Source organism: Ixodes scapularis, unplaced genomic scaffold (assembly GCF_016920785.2).
Source record: "Ixodes scapularis isolate PalLabHiFi unplaced genomic scaffold, ASM1692078v2 PGA_scaffold5__190_contigs__length_132052651, whole genome shotgun sequence".
NCBI classification, from domain to species: Eukaryota; Metazoa; Arthropoda; class Arachnida; order Ixodida; family Ixodidae; genus Ixodes; species Ixodes scapularis.
Window position 1 is genome coordinate 50692658 of NW_024609880.1, and position 16718 is coordinate 50709375.

The following is a 16718-nucleotide window of genomic DNA, read 5'->3' on the forward strand; positions in this document are numbered from 1 at the left end:
GAAGTCGTTCTTGAGTTCGTCCTAGACGTTGTCCTCTAGGCGTCGTTCTTGAGGTCGTCCAAGAAATCGTGCTTGAGGTCGTCCCATCATAGTACAGCTTCACTGGTCTTCCTTCTGCACCAGCGTGGAAAGGCTGAAAGTTTTTATGTAAAGGAGTGTTTACCATATTTAGGTACTCGCATAATGGACTCATTTTTTCTCGTATTGACTATTACTGAGGCAATACTTCGCAGCATTTGTCGTGAAATAGTTATTATTGCCAATGGCAAAGTGTCAAGTGCCAAATGCAGCTGCAGAGATATTATGCGGTACGGGTAAGTTCCGACGAATTTAGGGTGTTTATGTCCGTACTAAAATTGAACTTTGAATTTCAGGGGACTGGGAACTTAACAGAAACAAACTCCGATAAACCCCGACTTTTGAGCGGAAAGTAAACTTCGAAAGGACACCCTCCGAATTCGTGAAAAATAAACTTTGAAAGCATGCACTCCTAGTTATAGGCGACCGCTTGTTATAGATAGTGCATTGATTTAATCTCACAAATACTAGTGCCAAAGACCTCAGGTGTAGCTATATGCAGATTGTAAGGGTTCCAGGGTTACCCGATATGGTGCCAGTGTTTTTCCTCATCTTAACCTGTCACAAATGGTTGCAGCATAGCCTATCACACCCAAATGCAAATGTGTGAACCAGCCCTTACAGCACAGTAGAAACTCAGCGCAATGTGTTTGGTGTTCCATGTCCTCGAAATGGTCATCTGGTCAGTGGACTTGTTTGGCTCGGTCCGTCGGAGTTCCACTTTAAGCAGGTTCTGCCGTGCCTTGATCGGCATCATCTACTCCGTGTCTTAAGCGCCACTTTCTGTCCGTCTACCCACCAGGCTAGCGATCAAGAACGCCTGCCAGATGCTGGTACACCTTGGCATCGACACCAGGGCAGTTTATGAGGAGGACTTTGAGCGTCCCTTCCTGGCACAGTCGGCGGAGTTCTACATGGTGAGCCCGCGGGACACTCGTCGGGGCGGCGAGATTTGATTTATTTGCTGTATTTTTCCGAACTGTTATCCAGAGACTATATATGTGTAAAAGTTGAAATTTTATGTGGTGTGGACTATACTACAGGTGCGGATTATGCGAGAATTGTTTTTCTACTTTGTTATCACTAGACGTGACAAATTTTGTGGGTGACAGAGTATGTTAATGATGATCTGTTTCTGATACGAGGTTGTTGAGAGCTAATCAAACGGGTATTTGTCGAGGTGTGCTATGTTGAAAATTTTTATGTGCGGACTAAGCATTGGGTGCGTACTATCGGAGGAAAATCTATTTCTTTGCATCTGAAATTGCCTGTGCTGACTGTAATCCTGGAGATACTCAAGGCGTGTGCTAGCATTACAGAGGGGGAGTGGGGAAACAAGGATTAGCAAGTAATCTAGAAAAAACAAATAACAAAAATTCAAGTTAACAGAGAGGTTAGCTAACGCTTTCTTGAAAAGATCACTGTCGCAACTGCGACTGCCAGGTTTCGTTTGACGAAACATCATGAACGGAATCCGCCATTAATCAATTTATTATTAGTTTACTCTCAGTAGCTCGAAGCAGCGAAGCACTTCAAATTAGGTGAGCTTCAAATTAAAAGAAAGAAGTAACTCAAGCCACAAATCTTTCATTGAGTAAACTCAGTCACAAAAAGGCCCTTGATTTGGCTTGTTTTTTTTTTTTAAACAGATGTTCAAAGGCAGGCATGCTTTGTGAATCACGAACATATCTAAGCGCATCATCGAGTACCAGAAGCTAGCCTCTGAATTGCTGCACAATTTTTTTTGGATGGCCTTCAAGGATAGAGAATTCAGGATAACCTTTTAGAGATGCAGATGCTTTTGGGACATACGCTCGGTTTAAGTTCCTGCATTCATAAATTTTGTTGTACTTGTTAAGTCTGTTCGATTCGGTCAGAAAGTTCTGAATTATAATCCGTTGCAACTAGAGAAGGTAGGACGAGGGAAAGGAATGCCGGGGAGAAGGAAGCAGACAGAACGCTGGAGAGAGGAGGTTTCCCCTTCCCCTCTCCAGCGTTCCGTCTGTTCCCTCCTCCCCAGGTCTTTCTTGCCCTCACCCTACCTTCTTAAGCTGCAACGGACTATAGTTCTGTCCGAGTTCAAAGGAGTGCAGGAGCCGTGCAGCGGTGGCGCATAACCAGATTAGCCGCCGCGTTAGGACTGGCGCTGTGATCGGCTTTTGGAGTGCAAGCGCAGGGCGTCATCTGCATCTGTTGGCTCTTTTTTTTCTCCATGCCACGTCGTATGCTACATTTAGTTGTGCCCGGTTTGATGATACCGTTCCGATTTCCTTACCGTAAAATATTGCAGAAGCGCCCACTTAGTTAAGCGCCCACTATTAACATTTCCCAAACTTGAGAATTTTGCAAATTATATGTTAACTGCCTGATTTGACCGGACAAGCGCCCATGTCTAGATTAACCTACCGTAGAATACCGTGCATCCGCCCATTCCATATTAAGCACCCATATCCAAATTTCTAAGATCTAAGAGAATATGTAAAATTGATGACCAGACCAGCGCCCATTCCCCATTTTTTCGCGATTATCTCTAAATTTTGAGTGGGCGCTTGCCCGGTATTTTACGGTAGTTTTCAGTAAAAATGGGGTGGGCAACCCCTGGTATATTACGGTAGTATTTTTTAAATATAGAAACGAAACCTTTTCTTTGACTGTTTCTTTATTCGAGTGTACTAAAAACATTTTCTGCTTGAAATGCATTTCTGTCTGCATTTCTAACAGCCGTCTGCTTCCCATCGTTCCCATAGGCGTTTGTGTCTTTCACATTCATTTAGCAATAGTAGATTCATTCCTAGTCACTCAAGTTTCACATTTCGACAATAGGTTCGTGGCATCAGGATGATTTCGCGTCGGGAGTTACTGGCGGCAGCGTGCGATCGGTAGCGGTCACTTCGAAGACGAAGGCCCAACGAGAGCATTTTGGCCAAACCAGCTATCAACCGTCACCTTGGCGTCAAGTTAAAGTGTTTATACTGATTCTCAAAAAAGATCCGCGTGGATCTACCAAGCCAATGCCGATTCTCGGCGTTTTTCCCAGGCTCGTTAGTGGAGGGAGCCAAACCTGCGTGAGCAGGAGCGTAAAACGCTTTTAGAATATCATAATGGAGCAGATTCCTACCTTCGGTTAGGATCTCAATTCCGCATCCACCACGGGTACGTTATTTTCATAAATGAGGGAAAATGTAACCTCCGTCTCGACGTTATTGTTAAACATTGGAGACATTTGCACATGAGCTGCAAAAAATGGCATCACGAGCAGAGACAGACGAGGAGTGTCATCTGCTCTCAACGTCTGCTGAACAGGCTCCGGAGCCGGTGCAAGATCTTAAGGAACTCGGTCTGAACTCATTCAGAACTGGGATGAATCGAATGGGCCAGTGCAGTGCTTGTGCAACTTCTGGTTGAATCGAATGCGCCAGTACCAGCACTGCTGAACTAGTTTAGCCAGTTCAGGCTAATCGGACGGGCCTATTTAATCTGTCTCCCTTTCAAGTCAGGAAGAAGGAACATCATATGCTCGGTGAGGGCGCTCATTGAAATGCAGGGTTTCCCCACTCTCGAGAAGGAGCAACGTAAAGAATTTCCAACTGTATTTCTCTTTATTGACTGAACCATTATATGCAGTATTGCATTTTACGAGAAACGCAGCCGACGTTTACGTTCGACGTCTGCCTTCCTGATACGCGTAGCCACATTTTTTTACAGCATCGCCTCGTCCTCTCCTACCCTTTCTTTCTTGCGACAACAGTGAGGATGCATGTAGAGAGGTGACGGAGTTTTGGGTAAAGCGACTCGTAGCGTGGCAACACACAACGCACACAAATGTACACGGTTGGCCAACGGCGCAGGCGTTTGGCAGGCGTTTAACTCTCCTTCCTTCCGCGTTTGTCCGAAGCCAGAGTTCAGGCGACACAAAATCTGAGCTGGCTTCTGCATTCAAATGTGACGTATCGCATTGCGGGACATTTCAGATGGAGAGCCAGAAGTTCCTGACAGAAAACAGCGCGTGCGTGTACATCAAGAAGGTGGAGCAGCGCATCAACGAGGAGGCGGAGCGAGCCAAGCACTACCTGGACGAGTTCACTGAGGAGCTGATCGTACAGGTGGTGGAGAAGGAGCTCATCACCAACCACATGAAGACCATCGTGGAGGTGCGCTGGTCTAGTGAACAAATTATACGAATATGTCTAGGAAACGTACGAGTTCATATAGAGTCGTATAAGAACTCACATACACCTCGCACAATTTGTGTAAGTTACAATATGTTTCTTAGACAAATCATACAGATGCTTTTCGATAGGGTGGTGACCGGTGCAGTGGTACGCTCTCTCGCCGCAGATGGAGAACTCCGGCGTGGTGCACATGCTGAAAAACCAGAAGACAGAGGACCTGGCCCGCATGTTCCGGCTGTTCAACCGGGTCCAGGAGGGCCTCAAGACGGTGGTGGAGTGTGTGAGCAGCTACCTGCGGGAGCAAGGCAAGGCCCTTGTTACAGAGGAGGATGGCGGCAAGGGGGACGCCCTGAGCTTCGTCCAGAACCTGCTGGACCTGAAGGACCGCTTCGACCACTTCCTGTACCACTCGTTCAACGGGGAGCGCCAGTTCAAGCAGATGATCGCCGGGGACTTTGAGTACTTCCTCAATCTGAACCGCAAGTCGCCCGAATACCTGTCCCTCTTTGTGGACGACAAGCTCAAGAAGGGGGTCAAGGGCATGACGGAGCAAGAGATTGAGCAGGTCCTGGACAAGACGATGGTGCTCTTCCGCTACCTCCAGGAAAAGGACCTCTTTGAGCGCTACTACAAGCAGCACCTGGCCAAGCGCCTGCTGCTCAACAAGAGTGTCTCTGACGACTCGGAGAAGAACATGATCTCCAAGCTCAAGGTGAGTGCGTGCTTCCAAAAAAAAAAGTTAGCTGATTTTACAGAAATTTGCATGTGTTGTGATTTTGCTATCGTGCAGTTTTCACATTTTGCTTTCTGGTTGAACCTATTTGGATTTTGAGAATGTGCTTTTATCATTGAGAAGCTCATGGAGCCGAAATGCTTTCTTGAATAGATTTAGTTCTCAACGCCATGTTTTTTTGTTTTTTTCATCATCGATTTAGTCTGCATTACTGTGAAAGCAGTAAACAAGTACTTTTAACATTGCCCGTTTCCCTGCCGCTGTTTAGAAGAAGCACTCGATGAAGGTATGAATTCATGTCCATGATCTGCAGTAGTCTGTCTGGCTTTGCGTAATGTCACGCTGTGTTTGAACTTTTGACATTTCATTGCATATATATTGTGCAATAGTATTAATCACAATACATTTAGTGTAGGTATATGACCTCATCTGTTTGTTTCTATGTTCAAGGAGCTTTTTTATTTTTATACCACTCCTATTGTATGGCTCAGAAATTATTTAGTATCTAAATAAATGAATAAATGTTGTGCATTTCACCACACCTTCCATGAGGCCATGACAAGTAGTGTGGTGCATTCCAATGCTTGCTGTACTAGCTACCCAGCCAAAGAACCTCCACAATGCATTGTATTGGATAAACTTCCTTTGTCATTGAAGCCGTTATGACACATTAGTTGGATAAAGCAGCCTTGCCGCTACCTTAGTAAATCTCGCAACTGAATGACTTCTCTATCTACGAACTATATGAATAACAGTCTCGTTTCTTTGTGCTTCTTTTTTCTCTCTGCAGACGGAATGTGGGTGCCAGTTCACGTCAAAATTGGAAGGCATGTTCAAGGACATGTCTGTCTCCAACACCATGATGGACGAGTTCAAGACCCACGTGCTCATGTGCAGCGTGAGGGCTCATTTTATTTCCCAAAGCTTCGCATATGCTTGCCTAGTCTGCTCTTGCATTTCACTTCTATTTACTTATTTGTATTATTTTTTATAAGAGTGTTACGAGCTGAACTCGCACCGGGGACCGAGAAAGCTTTTATGTATCTTTCAACTCTCGCAGAACCCTTGTAGTCTCTAAGTAATGCGGTGGTAGTAGCAACAGGTCATGTCCCACACTTCTGCAGATATGTTTTTTTGTTTATTGATGAGCTTATGAAAACCTGTACTTTATCAAAGGGGCTCTGTACCGACAATGCTCTGCCTGTATTCACTTGCTTGGGCTCACCATGGCAATAGTTCCGTTGCAGTTACGGTAAATTTCTTGCCTCTTCCCCGCAGACGAACCTGTACGGAGTGGACCTGAACGTGCGGGTGCTCACAACGGGGTTCTGGCCGACCCAGGCCTCGACCCCCAAGAGCAACATTCCCATGGCTCCCCGCAACGCCTTCGAAGCTTTCCGCAGGTAGGAGAGCCTCGATGCCCCGCGTATGGGCGCGATGCCAGCTGCATTCCTTGCCAGTTGGGGCCTTTTTAGTGTCTATTGTTTCCGGAATGAGCCTAGGTCCGACCTTACGACGCGGTATTGCAACTAGACCTATGATGGGCTTCAAGAGCCGTTTATGCAGGATGGTCGGTCGTCGTTTAAAGTAGTGCGCGTGTGCATTTCCCTTTTACCAATTATGTCCTGTGTTTGGCTATGAAGCGTTGAGAGACGAAACAAACAAACGGTGCCACCGTACTTGTAAATCGTCGATCGGTTGCCCGCAATTTAGCCGTCACTCGGTCGTCTGATCAGCTAACACAGCCTTTCCCGGGCCGCTTAGAGACTGGGGAGTCGGAACTCGGCCCGGTGGTCGCAACGTGACTTCTTAGCCCATGCGACTGTGCAGTGGCATTGAGTTCGGAGGCCGCTCTATGCATTTGGTGCGCCTAGAACCTCCAAGTAAGCTAAGCTTCAGTGTAACGACACTCTAACCGTCTTTAAGGGAGGGCACTACCCAAAATGATCAACTTTTGAACCGCTGGCTTAATATGAATAAAATTTACAGTATACACTGGCAGTTGCGAGACAAATGCAGTGCAAAGTTTTATCTGTGTACATAAATTGTGAAATAAATTTGTCATGTTTTTATCAGGAACACACTGACATGGTTTAGGAAACCTATCGTTAGAAAACTAAAATAGTACCCAACATTTTTTTTCACCACATATGCAGCAGAATGCCTGAAGAATGCAACTGTGAAAACTTTTCAAAAAAGTAATTTGTTTGCCGTTTATGTCGTTAACAAAATCTTAATATCTTTTATAAAAGACATCCACAAAGTAAAAATACAATGCCACAGTTGCACTGCCCATTAAATTCCAGATCGGAAAAACGATGAATGAGGCTTCCTCTCCGTCCTGTTAGCAACCAATGGTTTTATTAAAGTGAAATTTATGCCAAAATGTGGAACCGAGAAAAATAGGTTCAAAAAGTGCTTGAACCACTACCGTTTCTTTAGTGTCGGTGGACCGAAAATAATTTGTAAAAAAATAACTGCAGTGTAAGCTAATGAAACTTTTTGGGAATATTCTATAGATGTTGGTGGATAACATGGCATTTTTTTCAAGATCGAGTTTTTATGCAATTTTTTTTTCTGTGCCTTCATAAAATCATTGCTGCCAGTTGTCTGAATCTTCTAAAATTGCAGGAAACAGTTTTCCTTTCTCCGGAAATGTTGAAATGGTCTGCGACCGAGCAAGACCAATCTTTTTGATAGTGTTTCTGAAGTTCAGGAATCTGCATTTTCGAATCGCAACTATTGCCATTTGCACTTGCTCTGCACTAAACACCAAAATGGTGACCCCTCTAGCCCGAGCCTCCCGAGCTTCACAGCTCCCTGTTCTGGGAGCGGCAGTGGCGTCCATGTTGGCAGCTGGAATAATTGAAAAAACGGTCGGGGGGCCCCTTTTTGAACACCACAACACTCAAGACTCGTGCTTGAATGTAGCCACCGAGTGGCACCCACAAGAATATTTGGAAATAGAGTGCCGATACTGTAAGCCTAACTTTCTAGTTCTAGGCTGGCATAGGAAGTCTACCAAATGGCTCCTCTCATATTCCCTAACCTTCTCGAGTTTTCCTCAAATATTTCAGTTAAGTTCCCCGACCGTTACAAAAGAAGTGGATGGGGTTGCGGCAACTGTTCAGGCTGTTCCCGTTTCATCTGTTGAATCGAGTGGTGGCTCATGCCACACAGTGATGCCTTGGGCAACTGTCACTCGGTGCGAAGGCCATCTGCCCTAGCTCATGCCACGCCCACCTACTTCTCACTGCACCGTCCCCGACTTAACCTTTTTAATGCGAAAGCATTGACTGGTCTCATGGAACGAGCTGACGTCATCAGTTTGAAGCGCGTAAATGGCCCCTAGTTTCCTTCGGTCCTATTGGCTGGCGTGCTTCGACGGTGCTCCCATTGGCCACCGCGCTCGTCAGTTTCCACAACCGCTCAACCCATGGCGCTGTGTGTCCATCAGTGTGCCTTTAACACGGAGCATCCAAGGTCACCGTGCCCAGGGGAGCACACGCACTGACTGGCAACGAGAAGGACGCAGGAGATGAAAAAGGGAGCGGACGAGCGGCTTGCATGCTTTCAATTCACAACTCATAAGAAATGCTGAGGTGTACCTCAATCTTTTTTTTTTTTAGATTCCCTCACAATTTTAACTTTCCAGGATGCTTTGAAATTCCCCGACTATTCCAGGTTTTCCAGGTTGGTAGACATCCTGTGGGAGCTACGTGCCTGCTGGACCGGTTGGCCTCCTCTTTTTCATTACCCCACCCCACACTTCCTCCGCACATGGGAATGGGCAGGAGCACGATCACGTGACGCAAGATAGACATGCAGCTGGTCGGACACACACATAGCTTCCGCTGTCTTGTCAGCTTGGGCGTGAACATAGCGTAGAGTGTGTTGATGCAACGTCAGTCTCGGTAGGTTTTGACGTGCTGGCACTAAGAGACCGGGCGTGCCCTCCAGGTTCTACCTGGCGAAGCACAGTGGTCGGCAGCTGACCCTGCAGCCCCAGCTCGGGTGGGCGGACCTGAATGCGGTGTTCTACGGGCCCCGGAAGGAGGAGAGCAGCAGCGAGGCCTCGTCCTCCAGCACTGCCCTGCTGTCGCCACGCGCGCCCCCAGCACCACGCAAGCACATCATACAGGTGACGCACCGTGCGGGGGACGTGTCGTACAGGGGGCTCATGGAGGTGGCGCACTGTAGAGTTGATGCATAATGCAGGCCACTAATCTGCGGGTGGCACATCATGCAGGCGGCACATCGTACGGGCTTCACATTGTACAGGCAACGCATTGTACTGGCAACACATTGTACAGTTGATGCATCGTACAAGTCGCAGATCATAGGAGGGATACATTATACCAGTGACGTGTAATACAGGTAATGCATCATACACTCGACATATCGTAGAGGAAACGCAGCACACAGGTGAGACAAACACGGTTTTGCACATCCGTCAGGTACCCAGAAAAGGTAACGGTGGAGGATAGAGAGCTGCCATGGTCAAGCATGTCACGTTTTCTTCTTCACGCTGGCTGGGCAAGGTCTGCTTGCCATATTTACTGCGGTTATGTCCGCAGATTAGCGTGCATGTTGTTGCGACAATGTTTGTATATTGATGTTTGGCAAATCTTGCTCTGCATTAATCTGACACATTTTTTGTCTAGGGCGTGGAGCAGAATACAATAAGAGCACAGTGACAAATGAAAGGAGCACACCTATTTCTTGCTACGCCGTGATGGAAGTGCTGCGCCAATTGCGCCAAATTGCGCCAAGGACTAAATCCTGCTACATGTAGTGCCAAATTGTCATTTTACCGAAAAATTGCGCCATGCTTGCGCCGAGATGAGATGTAGCAATGAAAAATTAGAATTGAAGTCTTATCAGAGCGCGTGGCGGTACCGCGGTATTTTCCGCGCCGCAACTGTTACGCAAACCGAAACTGCGAAAGCGCATCATCATCATCATTGAAAGGAACAACGTTAGCAACATCTGAGACCAAATTAAGCCACAGAGGCTAAGCGAAGAACCATCCCACTGAGCAGCCTATTTAAAAAAAAATAAAAAAGGCCGAGTTTCTGGATGTTTTCAATGTTGGCCCGCCCTGTTCTGGTGCGCTAGCTATCAGCGAAGTCAAAGCTAGCGCGAGCCCAATGCTCTGTGCATTCCTGACTCGCGCGTGGGCTCGTGCAGTGTGGGTACCGTTACAAGCTCCATGCGCGCGCTTGTAGCTTTGGCTGCGCTCGCACCGAAGCTGAAACGAAGTATAGTTGAGTTGCACGAAACTCTGGGTGTAGTGCTGGTAAAGCCTCACCGTCCTTTTCGGAGCACAAAGCACTGTGCGACTCGCGCGACTGCAGTGTCTGCTCCGCGGGTGTCGCTTCTCTGCAGCGCGTCGGTGCATGCCAAGGAGCGCACTCAACGGGTTAGCTCGCCGTGATCCAATCGTGACTTCGCCAGCACATCGAAAATGAATCGGAATTTTGAAGCGAATATCAGATACCGCAACATTTGAAGCTGCTGCCCGAAAGACAACTCTAATCTGAACTAAAACATTCCACAACAGTGAGGGTCGTTATATGCTGCTGCAGATACCTTAAAAGAAGTGCAGGCTGATAAAACTTGGTATCCTGTACCATTAGAACTCAGTGTGACATATTTAATTGTATTTTTTTATCTGACGAGTGGATAAACTTTATTTTAAAAAATGATTTTTTGCATGTTTACTTTGTTGGATTTTATATATCCTGTCTTAAAAAGGCGACAGGCGCTGTGTTCGAACAATAGAGATGGGCTTTATATAGCAGTGCAGCATTATTTCATTTTCAAGTAATATGCCAACATATGCCGGACCCTGCTCCAAAAGGGCCACTACCTGCTCCAAAACAACATTTTGCCTGCTACAAGGCCTGCTCCAAAAGGTTAAATGGCACTTCCATCACTGGCTACGTCACCGACGTATCTAATCCAATATGCATTGCATAAAGGATCAGATGACTTGCAATAGACCCTTTACAAAATCCTATCCAACAACGTTGGTGGTCGCCATGTTTTGGCATCGCTTTCTGTGTGAGGTGCATAATTGGACCCAACTCCAAGCCAGGGACAGATTTATAGGCCAGGCTTGTGGGGGCATTTGACTGGGAGGATCTGACATCGCAAACGGATGTTACACGCTCCCATCTTAAATTTGTCTCTGGTGCACGTTGAACACAGAGGCAGTGTTAGTGTCCAATATGTGCCGAGAATTTGCTAACAAAATGTGCCAGCTTCAGATAAGTGGCGCACCTGGTACTGCACCAAGTATCTGAACGTAGCAAAAGACCCGACGCATATTTTTGTATGCAATGCGTTACATACAGGGTATTTCTCGGAGAGCCTCAGAATGATGTCTGACGTATCACCAAGAGTCGTTGCATTGTGTCGGCCGCTCGTTCAATGAACCGGTAGCCTTTGGACGAGTGACGACGTGGCATCCTGGAAAATTCGTTGCTCTCCCCCAGGTCTCGACGTATCAGATGTGCGTGCTGATGCTGTTCAACAACCGCGACCGGCTGATGTACGAGGAGGTGGCCTCCGAGACGGACATCCCGGAGAAGGACCTGGTGCGAGCGCTGCAGTCCCTCGCCATGGGCAAGCCCACACAGCGCATCCTCATCAAGAGCCCCAAGACTAAGGACATTGGTGAGCCCTTTTTCTCTCTTGGCCGTGGAGAGAGGTCACGACATTTGCAACCACGGTGGAATACTTTCCAAAGCCCTTGCCCCCGTTTCACACTCGGGACGCCAGGCTGCGCCACTTTTCAGTGAGCGTACGGATAAGCACAAGCTTCTCTACTTGTGTAAAGATATTCTTCGGTGGACTTGCAGATTTTGGGAAAAAGGGGTGGAGGCAATAGATTTTAGGTGTGTGTTTGCTTGTTGGTGGAACAGGGAGGGGAGAATAATGTGGTTACCTCTCAGTCATGTAGTGTTGCAAGTGTTGGAGTCGTCGGCGTTTCGGCGTGTTTTGGTTTCATTTCATGTGCTTCTCACCAGATGGGACTGCCTTGTTTAAATTCATAAAAGCAGCAGTGCAGGTTGTACTCGGCTTGATTTTTCCCAGCTCCACATTAACCGAAGAAGAGAGAGAGAGAGGACTTGCAAAAGAGGAAATTCTCTTATGGGAGTTACGGTCCGAGGTTGAACACATTTACCGAAGAACTTTATTTGGAGCCCTATGGAAAAGTTTTAGTGCGACATACCACAATAATTTCTGCTCCATGCCCTATGAAAGGACATCTCGACGTGCTGCGTAGTCCGCAAGCCAACTCACATGCTACATCACTGTACATTGCACGGACATATTATTTACTAAAACTTGTACTACAGTCTAAGCTCATTATAACAGACCTGGTTACAAGAGACATTTGGATATAACATACCGATTTGTGAAGTTTGGTTGGTTTTCATCTATGCACCATTGACTCAACTTCATATCTGCATACAAAATGCTCCTTTTACAACAGACCGAAATCTTGGTCAAAATCAAGGTCTGTTATAACGAGCTTAGACTATATGTAGCCGAGGTAGGTTGGGAGTGCAGTGCTCACTAGTAGGGAACTGTTTATTAAAGCTACCCCTGCCACAGAGGTCCATCTGTGTGAACCGGTGGAAGAAGCTTAGTGAAGGACGAGGAAGGGATAGTGTCTGGAACACAGACGTTGAGCATTGCATCTAGTGTTCTCCAAATCTTAGTGCACACATTACAAATGGTCTAGTAAATCGGGTACTGTTTGGCAGAGCTTATTCTTCTCAAATTTGCAAGTTTCAAACCACAGGGCTTGATTGGGCATTTTTCTAGCTTTATTTGCATCGTTAAACTTCTATGTGGAAGAGGCGATTTCTCCTTTTACGTACAATTTTTTGCATTTGCTCGTGTGGTTTGGCTTTAGCGATTGTGGTGCCCCTTAAAAACTCCCTCGTCTCCCATCCTTCTTTGTCTTGCTTTCAGAACCGAGTCACACGTTTACCGTGAACGACTCCTTCACCTCGAAATTGTACAGAGTCAAAATTCAGTCAGGTGAGTGGATATTTTTTATTTGTTTTACTTTGGTGATCTTTGTTGGTGCATGCAAATTAAAATTCCTAATCCACTGGATTTTTTTTTTTTTTTTTTTTGTCGTACAGTTGCAGCCAAGGGAGAATCTGAACCCGAGAGGAACGAGACGAGAAGCAAGGTTGACGAGGACAGGAAGCACGAATATCCTTGCATTGTATTAACTCACCTTGTCTGCATATTTGTTTGCACGCACACGAAGGGTCAAAGTGCTTTTGCATTGCCTGTCTACGGGAACAAATGTCTAGCAGTCCGGTGGATGCATGTTCAGGAGCACCGTTAATCATTCGAGGCCATCGATTGCGGGAAAGAATTTCCTCAGCTACGTCTCCACGATCGAAGCGGCCATTGTGAGGATAATGAAGGCACGCAAGAGGATGCAGCACAACGTTCTGGTGGCGGAGGTGGGTTAATCTGGAGCGTCGCAGCTTCGACCCGGCTTCCGGTGGATCCGTCGGCATCTCACGGCACCCGTTTGTTCGCTTTAGGTGACCGAGCAGCTCAAGTCGAGGTTCTACCCGAGCCCCGTGGTGATCAAGAAAAGGATTGAGGGCCTTATAGAGCGGGAGTACTTAGCCAGGACTCCCGAAGACAGGCAAGTGACCCCCCCCCCCCCTTCCCCCCCCCCGGGATCTCTCTGGGAGCGGAGTCTGTGTGTCTGTTTGGTGTATCAGAGTCAGTCGGGCACTAATGCTGCAAGGCTTAAAAACCAGCCCTCTTACCTTTTTTTTTTTTTTCCTTCCCTGGATTTCAAGAAATTAAGACGGGCACAGGAGTAGCCCCCCTGCCGGTTCTGAAGCAAAGAACCGCCAAGTCCAGTGACCATATTTTCTGGACTATAGTTCGCACCAGATGCATAGTCTGCGAGGGCAAATTTGGGGTCAAGACTATGTCTGTTTAGATAGTCTGAACGTAAAAAGTATCATACACAGCAGACCATGACAAATGCCTGCTGTGTTAGCTCGCAAAGCTTGTATCATACATAAATAAACATTAATATAGTCCGTTATTCATAAAATCCTTCAAGTCTTGTTAGAATGAAGGATCTTGGGAAAAAAACGTTCTTGTAAGTCAATACCGCTTATATCGAACTGCGCGGAGATCGCAAAACAGTTTGATATAGCCAAAATTCTATGTATAAAATAAGGTGAGAAACAGAGTTAAGCGCCACATGATTGGCACAGTAACGAGCTTACTTGCAATTCATCGCTGCATGCTTTCTTAATTGATTAGGACACTTACTTGAGACCACTATGTCGATTTATTGCGCTGAAAAGTACTCCGCCAACGTAGTCTGCTTTTTAGAGTTAATACTAGCATGTTTTGTCACGGCCTGCTCCACGGTGTCGAGACAATCCACAAGTGCAAGTCCACTTCCTTCTATTGTACTGCAATAGGAGCATAGCACAGCAACGGCAGCCACGGCTTCGCCTATCGAATTGCCGGCTACCAAAACTCGAGGCATAAATGCTAAACAAAACGCTTCAAATAGTGCGAAAATCAGTCAAAACAGCTTTCGTGACTGGAGCCGACGGCAGTGCGAGCAGGAAGGAATGGTACGTGCAGTACGGGGCAGGCGGAACTACAGCCTACAGGGCCAGACGCGAGACGCACAGGGTAGGGCATGCCCAAGGCGGGGCGTGGTGCAATGTCTTCGATGGCCGCAGGACCAGGCTCTTAGCTCACAACAGGCCGCTCGCGGGCAACGTTGGCGGCCATTTCAATATCCGTCAGCTCCGCCGTAGTCCGGTTGTCATCTTCGCCAACGAAGCTGTCTATGCTCATTGTCTTGTTGCTATATCCATTGGGGGTACGATCGCATTTGATATTACTAGGTATAAAGTAAAAATTGCATTCATTTTTAAGGAAGTTCGGAAAGGGTTCGATGCAAGCCATAATTCGAATTTTACTATATAGTTCGCACTTGTAAATAGTTTGCATCGGGTGAAATTTCAACTTTTATATGGACTGTAGCCCGGAAAATATGGTACAAGCCGTTTGGAAACCAATCATCAATGGGGCACGTCAAAACAATGCGCTGCGTGGTTTGTAAATGGATTTAACAATTCATAGCTCAGGGGCCGTAGTAGCGTGTCATAGAGCGAGGGGAAGTGTGGCAATGTTTGTCTGCATTGCAGGAAGGTGTACACCTACGTGGCCTGAACGGGCTCGGAAAGAGAGAGGTCGGCCCGGGCGTTTCCGACGCTGCCCTCCGCCGTCGAAACCAAGGGCGGACAAGGAAGACCAGCGTGCAGTGAAAGGTCCCCGACGAAGCTTGCGACAAAGCTGCTCCCGTCTGTCACAAAGTGCGCCGGGGAAGGCATCCTTTCTTGCCTTGGCACGACTGGACCAAAGACGTTTTCTCCGTTTCATTTTTTTTCTTCCCCTCCTTTCTCTCGACGGACTGGAACTGCCTGTGCTCACTCCCGTGCTGTTTAGGTTTGGGGTCGGTCTCCCCTTGCCCCCCGCGTGCCACGCCAGAGGACACCTCCGCCGTGCCCCGACAAATTCCACGGGCGGCCACGCGGAAGAGACTGACATAAGCGCACACCCTTTGGGGATCGTCGGTTCCTCCCCCCTTCCGCAGACGCCAGTTTTTTTTTCCTTTTCTTATTTCTCTCGGAAGAGAGGAACGACCGCGGCCACGAATGGACGTCCCAACGCACTGCATTCTTTTTTTCTCCTGCTTTTTTTTTCTTTTTAGAGGCGCCTGCAAGAATGATTAAAAGAAACACGGAATGAGTGTATTTTTTTTATATATGTATGCGTTGGACGGGTTTTGTGTGCATGTGTGCGAGTTTTCGTTATACTCTGCGCCCGCCCTAGCCCATACTCCTTGTTTTGCTAACGCACACTCCATTGCGTGGGGAAGTTCACATATTTATTTTTTATTTAGCAGGAACTGGCTCTTCCTGATTGGTGGAACACTGCCAAAGGGGGGGAAAAAAAGATGACACGTTAGAGCTTCGCTTTTTGTTTTCCTTCCTCTGGAGGTTTGTCTGGAGTCACTTGATGTCGAAGTGACCAGGGAATGTGGTGGAGTGAGCCTCCCCCTCCACCATTTTTGGTTCAGTGCTGACGAGGAGGGTACCTTTTCCCAACGAGGTTTCTCGCTGCTGCCGACGAGTGCACACCTCCCTTATGTGAATACGGAAGAAGTTTCAAATGCAGAGGTTCGGAACATCTGGTTTCAAAACCGAACTTGAGGTGCGAGAGAAGTTGCCGCGTGTACATTTCTTCGCCGTAATAGCCTCCACCCATTGTACAGACACCTGGAATTACTGCTGCTACTACCACCGCCCTCGCATTCCCTTTCCCAATGCTTTCCCCCTTTTTTCTGTTTCCCGCCCTAGTTTCGCAACTTGCAGTGGAGGGGAGACATTCTCTGCGGGAGTTTCGGTGGGCTTGCGCGGAACTGTCTTGCGTCGCGAAGAGGGGTGCGCCATTTGGGAACCTAGTTGGTCGTCTGCTCCTCTTGAATGTTTTTTTTTTTTTTTTCTTTATCTGTGCCTTGTTTTTCAAACATTTGGTTTGTGTAAATAGCTTTGTGATGTACATAAATTAATGTAGTAAAGATTTTTTTCTTCCCCCACCCCTGTGAACTGAATAGTGTGCTTTGTCTGTGTAAGAAGAGGAAAGAC

General features: G+C 47.1%; 1 protein-coding gene across 1 annotated transcript in view; it reads left to right on the forward strand.

Annotated features, from left to right (window-relative positions):
- Positions 1–16669, forward strand: part of LOC8025599 (cullin-3) — a 33560-nt gene extending 16891 nt beyond the window's left edge. The window contains exons 5-16 of the mRNA XM_029971945.4: positions 881–995; positions 4050–4229; positions 4417–4962; positions 5774–5881; positions 6262–6386; positions 8944–9124; positions 11484–11664; positions 12973–13041; positions 13149–13221; positions 13412–13481; positions 13566–13672; positions 15216–16669. Coding sequence (XP_029827805.1) covers positions 881–995; positions 4050–4229; positions 4417–4962; positions 5774–5881; positions 6262–6386; positions 8944–9124; positions 11484–11664; positions 12973–13041; positions 13149–13221; positions 13412–13481; positions 13566–13672; positions 15216–15240 — 1780 coding nt within the window. The 3' untranslated portion in view covers positions 15241–16669. The remainder of the gene's footprint in view (positions 1–880; positions 996–4049; positions 4230–4416; positions 4963–5773; positions 5882–6261; positions 6387–8943; positions 9125–11483; positions 11665–12972; positions 13042–13148; positions 13222–13411; positions 13482–13565; positions 13673–15215) is intronic.
- Positions 16670–16718: the final 49 nt, after the last annotated feature.